This window comes from Solanum verrucosum, unplaced genomic scaffold, assembly GCF_900185275.1.
Source record: "Solanum verrucosum unplaced genomic scaffold, falcon-dt-bn FXZP01000196.1, whole genome shotgun sequence".
Lineage (NCBI taxonomy): Eukaryota > Viridiplantae > Streptophyta > Magnoliopsida > Solanales > Solanaceae > Solanum > Solanum verrucosum.
In genome coordinates this window covers 1,658,460-1,673,853 of record NW_026020420.1, presented here as the reverse complement: position 1 = coordinate 1,673,853, position 15,394 = coordinate 1,658,460, and the positions used below count along the sequence as shown (strand labels likewise).

At 34.4% G+C, this 15,394-nt stretch overlaps 2 protein-coding genes across 4 annotated transcripts; one reads left to right on the top strand and one right to left on the bottom strand.

Annotated features, from left to right (window-relative positions):
• Nucleotides 1–675: 675 nt before the first annotated feature.
• On the bottom strand, nucleotides 676–6,399 carry LOC125841035 (syntaxin-51-like). The gene is made up of 7 exons (XM_049520030.1): nucleotides 6,247–6,399; nucleotides 3,498–3,598; nucleotides 1,854–2,077; nucleotides 1,310–1,515; nucleotides 1,114–1,214; nucleotides 947–991; nucleotides 676–824 (listed from the first exon to the last, which is right to left on the bottom strand). The coding sequence occupies exons 3-7, from the start codon at nucleotides 2,069–2,071 to the stop codon at nucleotides 699–701; spliced, it is 696 nt and encodes a 231-aa protein (XP_049375987.1). The 5' UTR covers nucleotides 2,072–2,077; nucleotides 3,498–3,598; nucleotides 6,247–6,399; the 3' UTR covers nucleotides 676–698.
• A 1,602-nt stretch (nucleotides 6,400–8,001) lies between these two features.
• Nucleotides 8,002–13,293, top strand: LOC125806845 (uncharacterized). Of its 3 annotated transcripts, none has more exons than XM_049486595.1 (3): nucleotides 8,002–8,093; nucleotides 9,450–9,626; nucleotides 11,921–13,293. In XM_049486595.1, exon 3 carries the CDS (start codon nucleotides 11,954–11,956, stop codon nucleotides 12,881–12,883), a length of 930 nt encoding a protein of 309 aa, XP_049342552.1. In that variant the 5' UTR covers nucleotides 8,002–8,093; nucleotides 9,450–9,626; nucleotides 11,921–11,953; the 3' UTR covers nucleotides 12,884–13,293. The 3 variants fall into 3 exon arrangements, with proteins under 3 accessions (XP_049342552.1, XP_049342553.1, XP_049342554.1); XM_049486596.1 differs by having other exon boundaries at nucleotides 9,450–9,899; XM_049486597.1 differs by lacking the exon at nucleotides 8,002–8,093 and adding an exon at nucleotides 9,829–9,899.
• The last annotated feature ends 2,101 nt before the right edge of the window (nucleotides 13,294–15,394 follow it).

Sequence of the window (15,394 nt, the reverse complement as noted above, 5' to 3'; positions counted from 1 at the left end):
TTGTACTCGTGTAGTCATGTTTGCTTATTGTAGACCCAAATTCAATGTTCCTATTGACTATAGGTCCCAAAATGGACTACAAATCAAATACCAATGAAGTGAATTCATCCCTCCTTGTGATAAGTGGGGTTTTGGTTTTGATTACAAGAAATGTTTCTTTGCTCGTTCGCGACACCTCGACTCTAAGTTTCTTGCTATAGGATTGAATAAAGTGACAAGAGTTAAAGCTAATGTTCCTTATTACGCTCCATAGACGTTCGTACTTCTTGTGGATTTTCTTACTATAGGATTAAATGAGGTGACGAGAGTTGAAGCCAAGGTTCCTTGCTACACTCCATAGAAGTTCGTACAATTCATGTGGATTGGGATTCTTACACATTCAAAAAGCATTATTGCCAAGTGAAATAGTTTTGTAGTAAAATTGCTAATTGCAATAATAATAGACAATATAAGCCTGAAAATGCATTGCACTCTAAACTTGAAGTGTTCACAAGACTTGTCTCTTACAATGACCACAGGTATCCATTGCAAAGTTTTCTTTCTTCTGAAATTAAAAGCTCTTTAATGTTACGCGAAAAACACAAGATATACACAACACATACTTTCATAACGAATGCAGGACAAATCTGTAGTCCTTGTATAGCTAGAACTTTCGAAGCTGATTGAAGAAGTTGCAAGAGGACAATAGAAGAATCAGATCACAAGAACTTTACCAATAGGAAGATGACAACGGCTAGAATAACGATGAATATGACCAATAGGCACAACCAAGTACAGCCACCTTTTGTGCGCTTATTCAAAAATGCCAATTTCCTTTGCACCCTCTGTTAATAAGGACAATGAAAATCACATTAGCTTGGGCGCGACAAAATCAGAGAGTTCACTTCTTAAGACACAACGCAGCCAAAGGAAAGTCGATTTGAAGCATATTGAAAACAAGCAATACCTGAAGACGGGAGTTTGTTGTATCAACATGGTAATCTAAGTTATCCTGCATATCAGATAAACGTTATACTGCTAAACATGGTAGCATTGGGCGGGTCGATAAAAATTAAAGTGATAAAGATGTATTCAAGGTCAAATACTGAAACTTTTAGCAGTTACAACACCCACCAGTAGTGCAGTATGTAAGTTGAGCTCCTCATTGATTGCTAACGCGACATGTTTTGTGCTTATCACTGTCTCCTCCAATTTATCAAGATCCTCGTCCTGCTCTGTTTCAAATATAAATCAAAGACAACCACGTCAACTAAGTTTTTCAAAAGAAACAAGAAAAGAGCATGTTGATTCCTAGTGTATGAGGACATACCTTTTATAACTTGACGTTGAAAACCTACAAGATCCTGGTTGTCAAGACCAGTTGCCCTACTGATAACATCAGGTCGCTTAGTTTCTGGGCCGAGCAAGCTATCCCTATTTGCAAGGTTATTCATGTTGAGTGTAGTTGCCAACTGATTAGCTTTCACAATCATATTATCAAGCATGTCATGACGACGTTTCATCTCCTTTTTTGATCTGTTTACGAGTAAAGAATCATTTCAATCTATCACAGCTTGCAACAGTTGTTAGACAATACACAGAAAAGAACTTGCATTATGTGGTAACAAGCTTCAAGACATTGATTACATCCACCTTTTACACATTCAAAAGCATTCTTGCCAACTGAATAACTAACACCAAATGTTGCCTTGGATCACAAATGTTGAAGTAAATATTTGAAGCAGCATGAAAACCTTAATTTGCCATCTTCGGTTTAATCGTGAGTACTTAAGAAAGACATCATATTAAATTGAAAGACAATCTTATATACTATCATTAAAACCCATATAGAAGTCTTTATGCAGTTATCTTACAAAGGCTGCTTGCTTGGGAGCGTTTGCAGAAGGGACTGGAGAGTATCAAGCCTTGTCTTTAATATAGTGATCTTTCGCCGAGCTGCAGATAAATGGCGCTGTGATTCAGGTCCGGAAGAGGGCAAAGAGCTCTTCGCAGAAATCATAGAACTGACTTCATCCGCAAGTTTGGATGCTTCATTAAATTCACGCATCCATGAGTCAGCAGACGATGCCATTCTAACCTGAGAAGTCAAAATAGCATCTTAGGGAAAAATATAAGAAAATGAAAAATAAACTTCACTTCTGATTATTATCCACATTATAAAAAGGATACCTAATAAACTTTATGACCAAATTAAATGTCGCAGTCCGATTTGATATACAATTCGTAACGACCCAACTCGAAATCAAGTATTGTATGTTGGTGGCTATTTTGTTATAATAGATAGGAACACAAAAGAGAACGGTTGTTTTGGAATAATAAAGGTGGGTTCCATATAATTATTTCTTTGGTTTAAAATCAACAACAAACACGCCTCAGTCTCAAACAGTCTTCCGGTTTAAGATAATGGTGAAAAATTCTTTTTCAGAAGATGCACATCGTTTTAGGATGATTTTACTGATAAAAGGAAGATATTCAGTTTGGGACAAGGGAGTAGGTCATTTGAAGTTTAACTTGGAACTGCTTTCCATAAGGAGTTCATTTTCAAATATTTTTTCTTGTTAATTCCGAGGTGTAAAAGACAAGTTGTGACGAATGCAAGGAAAACCTAAGCTGCAAACGTCTTCACAAATAACATCTGAGACTTTTATAAACATGCAACATACGATCAGCATCAATACCAAAGTGCTTCAGAGATATTACACTGCAGCCAAAAGTAATGAACACATGGAAAGAAGAGAGACAAACATAACGGGGCACAAGCTCTTGCCATAGATGTCAAAAAGTAGAGACAAGGAACCAAATGTTGGACAACATGGCTTTTGAGTGTAAAATAAGGCTAGTTGCTGCAAATAAAAGTAATTTAAACATAGCATACAGGTGGAAGAGACAATTCACCCAGTGTAATCCCATAGGAGGAAGAGAACAACAGAAAAATAAAACTTCATGATGGTTGCTCAAAACTCGCACATAACTCAGGCAAAAAGTATAAGTTATAAAAAGTACTCTTAAGCTTGAGTTCACGTAATCTAAAGTGAATATTAGAAGTCAGATATTTATTAGCTATAAAAAGCAGAAGTCTTACTAAAAGTATAAAAATCTGAAACCAGAAAAAATAAACATTGACAGACGGAACTTAGGATGCCATGTCTAGTCCTGATTTGAAAGGACAAAAACCCACATCAACAATGACTGGTGAAACAGAAGGAGCGTAGAAATATAAGTCCAACTGGGACATGGCATAACAGGTAAGCCATTATTCTTCGTTATCTAGAAAAGCAAATACGTTATACACCTTAGGAACTGTTGTACAACGTATTCAATACCTAATTTAGACACGCAAAAAACATTGCATGCAAATACACATGCATGTGAATAGGTTTTCTCCGCATGAAGCTCATGAAGAGCAGAACAAGCACATTTTGGAAGACTTACAAACTAGGATGTCAAGCATATGCTAAAGCTTCCAAACTTAGTATAAAAGGGAAAAAAGATCTGACCTTTCACCAAAATGATGTCAACCAGGCTTGCTGTTAGAGCTTTAAACTAATTCTCTGAATAACCCCAATATTGCTGAGAACGTCTCATTTGCAGCACATGCCTAACATAAAGTAAATAGAGATAAATACTCATAGTCATAAGTGAAAAAATTCGAATAAAAATTTGATGTGTATACTCTGAATAAGTAAATGTAGTAATGATCATTTTGCAGGAATGTACTGAGTGTGTGCACCGAATGTACAAGAACAAAGCGAACCAAACCAAATAATTGTTAAGACAACACCCCTTGCCAGGAAAGGAAGTTAAGCATATGAACTCTTGACTTTAAAGAAATATGTCATCAGGACCTCAAATGCCTTTCCAGGGAAGGCAAATCATTTTGCAGAGTTCATGTCCACTGTGATTGACATTGACTTTTTTCCTGTATATCCTAGTTTTCATAGGATAAGTATCACGGGTGTTCGAAAGTTTCACTGCTCAAATACAGCTAGAAAACTTCCTACCAGGTTTTTATTTTCTTCAATCCTTATTAAATTGCACTAAGACAAGCTTCTACATTTGGTACTGAATTGAAGAGCAACAACCACGCCTTAATCTCAACCAGTGGAGTAGGTTCTATGAAACTTAATATGCATTCTACTCCATTCTGACCAGTTCCATTCCAATGCCCAGTGATTTATTTCTTAAGACAATTTAGGGGTTCTACACAGAAAGTGTGAGCATCATTTATTTATTCTTTTTGAGAAAGGCAACATTCTAGAAATGTGAACATCATAAAGAGAATGAATGCAGCAGGTATGAATCGGACCCGAAGACTAGTGAAAGTTTAGGAGGTAGTTGTTCAGGCAGTAAGCCAAAACAAATACTTGATCAATTGATGTTATGTTTTATGAAGATGGCAAGCTGTCAAATCAGATGCTAAGCTCTCAAAGCTCAGTGAAGACTCTCAAAAGAAATACAACAGCATACCCAATGTACTCCCACAAAGTGGGATCTGGGGAGGGAAGAGCGTACACAGACCTTGCCATACCCTATGGCAGAAATAAATAAAATAAAGAGCAACCTACAGAACTTCTGTTTGGGATTATTAGAATTTCCTGTTTTACTAATTACTACCTGGTGAATTTTCTTCTGAGGTTAAAATATACCATATGCCCTACTTAAGTCTTTAGCTGCTTTTGCTATTTGGTTCAAATTAAAGTGGAATGGAACTGAGACAAGAACTAGTTTTACAAATACAGGACTTTCTGTCCACAGAAATCATTTTCATTCATGCCATTTTACACACACACCTATATAACACTCAAGAGTGATTATGTGTCCACATAAATCATATTCATAGTTTTTCCTACTGACATAGCTCTGTTCAGTGCAGTTGAAACTAAATCATCTTTTTTGATGAAGTAAAGGATTTCATTAAGAGCATCAGTGATGCTCTTTAATGAAATCCTTTACTTCATCAAAACAGATGATTATTTTCCAACTGCACTGAACAAAGCTGTGTCAGTTCCAACTTAATCATCTCCAGCAACTCGAATGAGCATGATGGGATCATGTCCGCAGTGAACACCCAAAAACAAACCAAAGAAAATAGAAATAAAACTGGGTTCAAAGATGGTGTTCCTTATATTCTGATAAGCATATGGAATATGAATTAATATTGTCTTAGTTCACCTTAATATCATAAAGAAACAAAAAGAAATAACACTCTATTAGATGTTTCAAATGTACTATAAACTCTTTCTGCAAGTACCGAAGAAGTTACAGTTGAACTGAGTAAAAGGACGAAAACGGCTCTACTATACCCCAAATCAATCTACTTCCAAACTAATTCCACTAATTCCCCAAATCAATCTACCTCCAAACTATATCAAATCATTAACACCACTGGCTCTACTGAAAATTATCTTTTAGCATCATTACAATTAAAACTGTCACATTAGCAAACCCAATTAAGACAAAAGCATACTCTTCCTAAGGTTTATCACAAACCAATAGAAACAGGAAAAGGACGAAAAACTCATCAATGATTCATCATGAAAACTGAGCAATTCAGCTATACCAAATCATTAACACCATTGACTCTGCTAAGCACAACTTTTAGCTCCATTACAATTAATACAGCCAAATTAGAAAATCCCAATCAAGACAAAAGCTAAACATTCCAAAAAGCTTAAATCTTTTCGCCAATACTCTTACTGGGGCTTATCAAAAACAAAACAGAAACAAAAAAATCTATCACGAAAACTGAGCTATTCAGCTATTCCAAATCATTAACACCATTGGCTCTACTAAGCATCAACTTGTAGCACCATTACAATTAATACAGCCAAATTAGCAAAACCCAATCAAGACAAAAGCTAAACATTCCAAAAAGCTTAAATCTTTTCGCCAATACTCTTACTGAGGGTTAACCAAAAAACCAACAGAAACAAGAAAATGACCAAAATCCATCATGAAAACTGACCAATTCAGCTATACCAAATCATTAACACCATTGGCTCTACTAAGCATCAACTTTTAGCACCATTACAATTAATACTACCAAATTAGCAAAAACTCATCAAGACAAAAGCTAAAAGTTCCATCTTTTCGCCAATACTCTTACTGGGGGTTAACCAAAACCAACATAAACAAGAAAATGACCAAAACCCATCAATGATTCGTCACAAAAACTGAGTAATTTAGATTCAAATCAAAAGGGGTTCTTAGGGAAGTGAAGAAAAACAAAAGGGTGTTAAGATTTACCTTCAAATATAAACTAATGATTCAACAATTTGATGATAGTTTTGGATCAAGAAACCATATATAACCTTTTCTCCTTTACGTTTTTACAAAATTGTTATCCGGGGAAAAGGTCAAACGGAATTGAGGGAAGAAAGGAAGCTGAATCAATTGTCCATTTGCAAATAAATTACTACAAATTTAGTTATATGAAATTCCCATAGTGTGGGCCGTTGGATCTCGTGCAACTTCTTTGATTGGGAAAAAACAAAATTGAAGGTATGATGCTGACAGCTTATACTAACGTGGACTACCATACAAGTTTTAGAAGATGTGCATTGGCGTAATCCGGTGCGTTTGGACATGATTTCAAATTAAGGAAAAATGACAAATATATCTTGAACTATCGTAAATGATATACAGATACTTTTTATCATATTTTTGGGATATTTGTGTCTTTGTTGTTCAAAATCTAGAGCATATATGTCATTCACTAACGGAAGACTAAATAGGAACACGTGGCACAATCTTATCCGTCGATCCAATCTTTAATAAATGTAAGATTAGTGAATAAGATTATGACGCGTGTATGTCCGTTAATATAAAGGGTATATACGCTTTAGTTTTTGGACGATAGAGGTATCAATGTCCCAAAAATATGACGGAGGGTATCTGCATATCATTTACAATAGTTCGGGGGTATATTTGTCTTTTTTTCCTTTAAATTATGATCGTAAATTTGGTTAGTCTAAATCAAAATTTAATTTGGTATTCTCTTTGTTCTTCTTTATTTGTCATTTTTTTGACAAATCAAGAAAAGATAATATTTTTTACCTATTATATTCTCAATTTATTTAGAGAGTGAATGTCTTTGAAAAAGGTAAGTACATTGATCTTGAAATTCTATCAATTAATAAGGGTAAAATAATAAATTTACTATGTCAATTATTATTTTCTTAATACGTGTCTCAAGTAAAAAATGAACAAGTAAATAGGGATAGAAGAAGTATTAAAATTCCACAATTTTTAAAACAAACTTTTCAAGCGATTAGAAGCAACCTCTTTATTACAAGGTAATGGTAAGATTTATGTACACTCTACCATCCATAAACTCTAGTTATGTGATCTTATCGAAGGTGTTGTTGTTATTAAGACTTTTAAACTCTTATACAATTTTATCAAATGAAAAAAAAAAAGATAATTTATAAATCATGTGTGAAAATAATCACATATATTTATTTTTTTATATGAATAAATAATTATCATTACATAATATTACAAAATTCTAAGTATACATAATTTTATAAAAAATTGTTGGTCTAAATTGACGAAAAGGTATTGATACACCGCATATCCAAAGATGTCATACTATATCGTGTATCCTAAAGTGAAAAAAAAAAAACAAATACAATTTTAGTTATGCATAAAATAGAAAATCGGATATAATCATATAACTATGGAAATCTGATATTAAAACAATACGATAGCTTTGTTGGATAATTATTTTAAAATAGATTTTAATAAGTAAAATATAGGACTTGTGGCTTGCCTAGTTATATATTTTCCTTCTTTTTAAAAAAAATAAAAAACAATTTACCTCATAAATCCAAAAGTTTAAAAGTTCTTTTTTTCCATTGGTCGTTCATATCTATATTAAAATCTAATTAAATTTGAATTTACCAAAAAAAAAAAAAAAAATCGATAGTAAAACACTTCCTAAGAAAGAGGTGGGAAAAGTTTAAAAGTTTGGAGATAAATTAAAAAGTGAGGGGTGGAGATTTTATTGGGATAATTTACATTTTTGCACCTTCTTCTTTGTTTCCCCAAAACCCTTGGTTCGCTTATGCTCAAGATCTTCCATTTATTCACAGGTAAGCATTCTTGTTTTTGGGGATTTTTCGCCTTTTTTTTCCTCTCTGCTGTATTTATTTTTATTTTTTCTCTAAAAGTTATCTTGAGTTTCTCTACTTATGTTTGTTTGTGTTTCATTTTTCTATGCATTTTAGTAGGCATTTGGACATGAATGGAATGTTATTTGAGAAGAAAAAGAGAAGAAATAGTATTTGAAGTTGAATGTTGAAAAAAAGTTCAAATTTTGTGAGTAGTATTTGAAGTTTGGAAGTTGAATTTGTTTGAAAAAAAAGTTCAATTTTTGTGAGTTGTATTGGATGTTTGAAGTTGAAAGTGGTGTTAGGAAGTTGAAATTGTGTTTTCACTTGAAGAAAAGTTCAAAGTTTGTGAGGAGTATTTGGAGTTTGAAGTTGGAAAATGGTATTTGGAAGTTGACATAGTGTTTTCACTTGAATAAAAGTTCAAATTTTGTGAGTAGTATTTGAAGTTTGAAGTTGGAAAATGGTGTTTGGAAGTTGAATTTGTATTTTTATTTTTCTATGTGTTTGAATCTTTGAGACTATATGAATGCATATTCAGCTTTGTGGACACTCTACCCTCCCCAAACCTCACTTTGTGGGATTATAGTAGGTATGTTGTTGTTGTTGTTGAAATTCCTTCTATAGCGGAGCTAGTATTTGAAGCTCGTGAGTTTGGATTCTTGCTTCTTTTTAAGTTACTAGGTTCCGAATTAATAAATTGTACATAAGGAGTTCCGAAGACGAATACGGAATTCGGACCAAAGCTACTACACTCTAGCTCTTCCCTTGCTTCTAAAGCACGGTGTATCATAGGTTTAGATAAAAGAAAGAGAAACCGGAGATGGAACAACTTGTCTTCAGTTCTAACGGCATTGAGTGATAATTGGATAAGTTGTTTTTCAGTGCTTAACTTGATCTCACTGGGTGAAGTGCAAAGAGAGAATATTCAGGAAATGGATGGGACGTGAAATTAGCTTATAGTATTTCTGAAAGATATAAACTTTTTAGAATTCCTGTGTAGAATAAAGCAAACTCTCCACTTTTCGATCCATTTCTCAAACCAACAAAGGCATTAAACAAAAGAATAGAAAACTAGTTAAAGATTTATCACAAAAAGCTCATTTCAATTTTGTGATTGCTCTCTGATTTGAGTTGTGGAAGCAACTTCTTATAGAAATGCAGGGTAAGGACGTGTACAATAGACCCTTGTGGTCCGTCCCTTCTCTGGACCTCACGCATAGCGGGAGCGTAGTGCACCAGAAAGTCCTCCCTGATAATGTTTCATGCATGAGTATTTACAAAAATAGAGTAATACACCTATTGTTTAAGTAGTAATCTTGAATTTTCTTCACGCAGGACTCGAGCTGAAATATATTGAGCGCAATAGTCCTTCCAATTCTGGAGAATTTGACACTCATAGACAAATTGTTACCAGTACAGCTTTGTAATTCAATCTATTGCTTACAGAAGGAAATAGAATCCATTACCATTTGAAAGCCTTTCTTGATGCTGGGGAACTAGAAGAGGATACAGGTAGTGGTGATGTTTTCTATTTTTCTCTGATAAGCATTCTAAATTGCTACTTTCAAGTTACACAGATAAGGCAAAAAATAAGAGAGGTTCTTGAAATTCTCAATTGCTGGTTTTCCATTCAATTCGTTTCAGTTCAATATAGTCTGAAAATTCATTTATCCAACACTCCCTCAAAACCAAAGGTTTATGCATGAAATGGTAGGCCTCTATGATCTGTACACTCTAATGATCCAAGCAATCATTTGGAACATTTCAGACTCCCATAAGAAATAGGTACCAACTACATGCATGTTCTGATTTGTTACAACATGTTGTGCACACTGATTCTCCCAAGGTGTTTGACTATACGCCCGAGACATCAGAATAATTGTATATTGTTTTCTTTTCCCCTCTCCAGAGTTGTTTTACACAATTCTCATCTATAAGGTACCTTGTTCACTTGTATGAGTCAATATTGGCGATCAGACATATGCGCTATTATCGTTATGATTTCGCAATGTTTTTTCTGTTTTTAGTAGAAATCGAACCCTCTAAAGCATATTAAGAAACTGAAATTAAATGACGTGACATTTATCATTGATTCGTTCTAGCCTTTAGCTATTGAGAGTTGCATTGGACGTTTTTAAAAAATGTACTATAATAATAGGTTTTTGAGAATGACTCTGTAGTTTATCTTAATTTGTTGCACTGCTTTGTTGCTTGGGAAGTTACTAGGAGTATGCTCGTATTCCGTTGAATGTATCTGTTATGTCTATATTTTCTCCTTCTTTACCTTTAGATTGGGATGCACTGAAAGATTAAATGTTACTATTCTTATTTTGTTACATGTCAAACTTTAGTTCTTTTGCCAAGTAACCAATAGAAGACAAGTGAGGTGATTAGGAGTTGAGTAATAATGAACATTCTGATTAGCATATCACCCATGACTTTTCGAGTAGAGTCGTCCTTTCAGAAGCACCTTGAGTGATATTTAGGAATTTGTAAAACTTTAAATTTTTAAATAACAAGGTAACTTTATTTAACACTAATTCTAGGATTAGATAGAAAATTAGTTGTTACATTCAAGTGGGTTATATGAAGTTGAAGACATTTGTGGTTTTCATCCCCACGAAATGATAAAAACTAGGCACAATACACAAACAAACACTCAAACTTGGCCTTAGATGGCAAGTGAATAGTTCAACTTTGAGTATGCACATCTAGACACCTCAATTTGTCTCCACTATGTCAGTTAAACTCTCAACTTACCAAATAATCATCTAGACACCTCCAAAATTTATGTGTCACGTTAGCGTCGGGTGTCCATGAGACATTGAAAGACATAATTCCAGATAAAACTTAACATTTTTTTTATTCCCTATAACCTTTCCCAAATTTATGAAATCATGAAAAGCACACACTAACTCATTTCAGACTGGAAAGGCCTAATTGAAAGAAAAAAGGAAGAGGAAAAGGGGTTAATGCACACTTCAGAGTGGCCCAGTGGTTTGGGCTTGGGACTTCCATATTGGAGGTCTCAAGTTCGAAAACCTTTGCCAATGAAAGCAAGGGGTTTGCCTAGTGTGGGTTACCTCTCCTGTGTGGTTTGCGAGCTATTGCATAGGTGCAGGGGTTTTGCCCTGTACGCACGGTAAGGGTAGCGGCTGCAGATTTCCCTTGTCATAAAAAAGGAGGGGGGGTTAATGCAGTAAATGCTTAAAAAACTTGAAACTCTTTTCCGCTTTCACTACTTCTGTCCAAATATCACAAACCAAACAATAGAGTGGAATGAGGAAATTAACGTTTAATCCAGTGAAATTAAAGTCTTCCAGAAACACAAAATTGCAATACAACCTAGCTTTATCCAGTGAATACCAGCGAAACTGCAATGTCAAATTTCCAAGGCCTTGAAATCATTGTACAATATATTACACTTTACAGCTATTGTGAATTCCACATGATAACTTAAGATGCACTGGAAAGGGTTCTCTTAGAGATATTAAGTTGTTCATATTTCTCAACGTTGACTCAGTAAGCAAGATGTGTCTAGATTTGCAAATCATTCCCTTCCTAAAACAGATAACATATGTACCCTCTCATGTAGTAATCAAACTATTCATTAGTTCCCCAAAAAATTGTCTAAAGTTTACTGTCTTGTTTACACAAAAATATTCTATGAACTTGTCTCCGCCCTCTCAGGAAATTCTGTCTCTTGACTTTACCATTTTCGCTATCATTGGATACATTCTAAACTTGCTCTGCCAAGCAAACTGTTGTCCTACTTGTGTTTCATGGTTGTATTTATTGATTTGCAGGATTGAAACTAAACGAACTGTTAGCCGTTAGCTATGAGCAATGCATGCGTTTCGAGATTCAGCAGCATTCAGATAGCAGCTGTCCCATTTCCTGGCAGAAGCTATCATGGCATTGTTTTCTTGAGGAACTTCTCAACTTTGGCAGCACCATGTATCTCTCCAAGCATTCCTCTCAGTTATCCTCCAGCATCAGTAGTTTCAGTGGCCTGCCTAACCCAATCAGATGCTCCACAACGTTCTGAGGAGTGGTTTACCCTTCGCAAAGACAAATTGACTACAAGCACCTTCAGCACTGCTTTAGGATTCTGGAAAGGGAATCGACGATATGAGCTCTGGAATGAGAAGGTATTTGCTCCAGAAGTTCAATTACTACCATCTCCGAGCAGGAGTGCCATGGATTGGGGTGTTCTCATGGAAGCAGTAGCCATAGAACGCTATAAAAGCATCACTGGTCGTGATGTGAGCTCACTCGGGTTCGCAGTCCATTCGGATGAGCGATTGGATTGGATTGGTGCCTCCCCGGATGGTCTTCTTGGAAGCTTGCCTGGAGGTGGGATCCTGGAAGTGAAATGTCCATACAACAAAGGAAAACCAGAAAAGGGTCTCCCGTGGGCAACTATGCCATTCTACTACATGCCTCAAGTGCAAGGGCAAATGGAAATCATGGACAGAGATTGGGTTGATGTGTATTGTTGGACACCAAACGGGAGTGCAATATTCCGTGTCTACCGAGACCGGAGTTACTGGGAGTTAATGCATGGAATTTTATGGGAATTTTGGTGGGAAAATGTGGTTCCTGCTAGAGAAGCTCTTATAATGGGAAATGAAGAGGGTGCCACAGCCTATAAACCAACATCAACACACAAAAAAACAGGACTTGTCATTTCAAGAAGCTTGAAGTTGGCAGGTGAGTCAAAGATGTTGTGCAGGGATATTGCTGGTCATATTGAATTTTTTCGCTAGTGTGACCAACGAGCATTCAACGCGCAAGTTGATGATTTTTTTTGGTGAAGGAGCACCTTATCTCCATTTTTCTAGGCGAATCTTGATCAAGTCAAGCTCCAATGCAAGTACTGAACACTAGGTGGGAAACCAAGAAAACACATGCGAAGTTGTACGCCTGTTTTCTAGAGCTTGGCATCTTGATAGCTAGTCTATATGGTCGAAGTTGGGACAATTACAACAGCATACGCCACATTGTGCTAGAGTTCCACTTATAAAAGTTTTGAAATCCAGCACGGTAAATGTTCGATTCGAGTTGTTTCGTGTTTTAAGTAGGGGTATTTTTGTCCAGGTGTTATTTTACGAAGATGCCTGAAGAAACCATGTAACGTTATTCGAGTATTTCGAATAGATTTTTCTGCATTTTGTCATGCCACATTTTTTTCCAGTTGATATCAAATTGACATTACTGATGCAGTAATGCAAAGTTCACTTATTGAAATTTTCATATTTGCGATGCGATGCGATGCTTTCTCTAGTACTTGTTATATTTCTTTGTGTGTTACCTGAATCAAAGGTCTTTTTGAAACATTTTTTCTAACCCGTGATAGGGGCAAGATTTCAAACACTCTACCTTCTCTTGACTGATCCCCGTGATAGGGGTAAGCACCCACCTATTGAGTGTAGAAGGTTGAAGGATACCGGTTCTAGTACCATGCAAGAATGAAAATATTAGGAAGCGGTCCTTCTCTGAATTCTATATGAACGTGAAATGTTTTATGCATCAAGTTGTCTGTCCCAGAAATGAAGTGATTTTTCATCATCATGTTGCATGCATTCTTTTAAACCAACATTCAAGTAGTTGTCTGAGTTTCCTTTGGTGGTGAGGTTGAGATTTTTCTTTCTCTACTTTACTTCTCGAGAGCTAAATTATGTGAACTTTAACTAATATTGAATTTATGTAATTTATTTTAAGAGAAAATGCATAATTACCCCATTAAAGTAAGACATGTTTTTTAAAAAGACACTTCAACTTTGCAGGGGTCCTAATACCCCTTTAAACATTTTTAAAGTGTTGTAAATACCCCATTTTTCAGTTATCCTCAATTGCAAGAAAAAAAGTGCAATCACACACCAATTATTATCTGACACGTATTAATTTGATTTTTAATCTTTATTTTTCATTTTTATTTTTTCTTATTTTATTAACTTCATCTTCTTTTTCTTTTCTTTTTCTCTTTCTTCTTCTTTCTTCATTTTCTTTTCTTTTACCCTCCTATGCTCTTCTTCAATCCTTCTAACTGCCATCACCAATTTACGTAGTCGCAATCTTCGTCAATCCTTCGGAGTAGTCTGTATCACGTCACTATAATAATATCATCTCCACTATTAATATCATCAAATTATTGTTAAATCAATAATAAAATTACCAACAAATTATATATTGAAAATTAATAATCACCTTCAATCTACCATCTCCTTTTCAAAATTACAACAATTATGCAGCTCCATTACGATGAAGGTAATGGAATTCTATAATACTCTGAAATCGAAGAAATTTCTTTATTTACATACTAAAGAACTACATAACAATTTTTATTTTTTATTTTTTTAAATGGAACAATATTATCAAGGAGGTTTACAATTATTATTATTTTGGAAAAAAATAAGGGCAAAAGAAGAAAAAGGAACAAAGAGAAGAAAGAAGCAAGAAAAAATTGACTGAAGTAAATGGGTCTTCTAAGTTGAAGAAAATAGATAAGAGGTAGTTGATTCTTTTGAAATTTGGGGAAGAAGATAACAAAAATAAAGAATTGAGAAAGTACAATAAAATAAATAAAAGAAAAGAAAAAAATACTAATTAAATAAATGCTTAAATAAATATTCATATATTCATTTACTTTTTGGTTCAGCTGAACTACACTCTACATGTCACGTAGGCACGTAATGAAACAATAAATTCATTTTAAATAAGAACAAGGGGTAATAGGACCCCTACAAAGTATAAGTGTCTTTTTAAAAAAAAAGTCTTACTTTAATGGGGTAATTATTCTCGAAGATAACGTGACAAGTATTTTGCGACGTATTATGAGAAATTGAAAATTTGTGTTTTGTGTTCTCATTGAATCATGTAATCATTATTCCATTAGAACTTATCATCATTATTTTATGTATAATATAAAGTCTCACCGATCCCTAAGCAAATAAAAGTTTAAAGAAAAAGCAAAAGAGAATCTAATTGGATATAAAGATGTTTTAGAGGGCAATTATTTTAATTTTGCACGCTTAAACTTTTAAAGGTACAATTACAATTATTTAATGATATAAAAAAAATTATATATATAAAAGCTTTATTTGAACTTACATTACATTACTTTTCAAAATAAATTATATGATAAAGTTGAACTCGTAAAATTTAAATTTCGACTCAACTCGACTTTTTATGCTTTAAAGCTTGGGGGAATAAAAATTTAAAAGTGAGCTTTATATTTTTCTTGGGACATTTCTTTTAACACTTTATGCTTTTCTTGA

Bases quoted from the DNA above. Each gene is read 5' to 3' on its own strand.
- LOC125841035 (XM_049520030.1), bottom strand. From the start codon at position 2,071: ATGGCATCGTCTGCTGACTCATGGATGCGTGAATTTAATGAAGCATCC. The intron at 1,215-1,309 runs GTATGTCCTCAT...TATTTGAAACAG, and splicing joins TCAACGTCAAGTTATAAAAG to AGCAGGACGAGGATCTTGAT. The intron at 992-1,113 runs GTGGGTGTTGTA...TCTGATATGCAG, and splicing joins ACTTACATACTGCACTACTG to GATAACTTAGATTACCATGT.
- LOC125806845 (XM_049486595.1), top strand. From the start codon at position 11,954: ATGAGCAATGCATGCGTTTCGAGATTCAGCAGCATTCAGATAGCAGCT.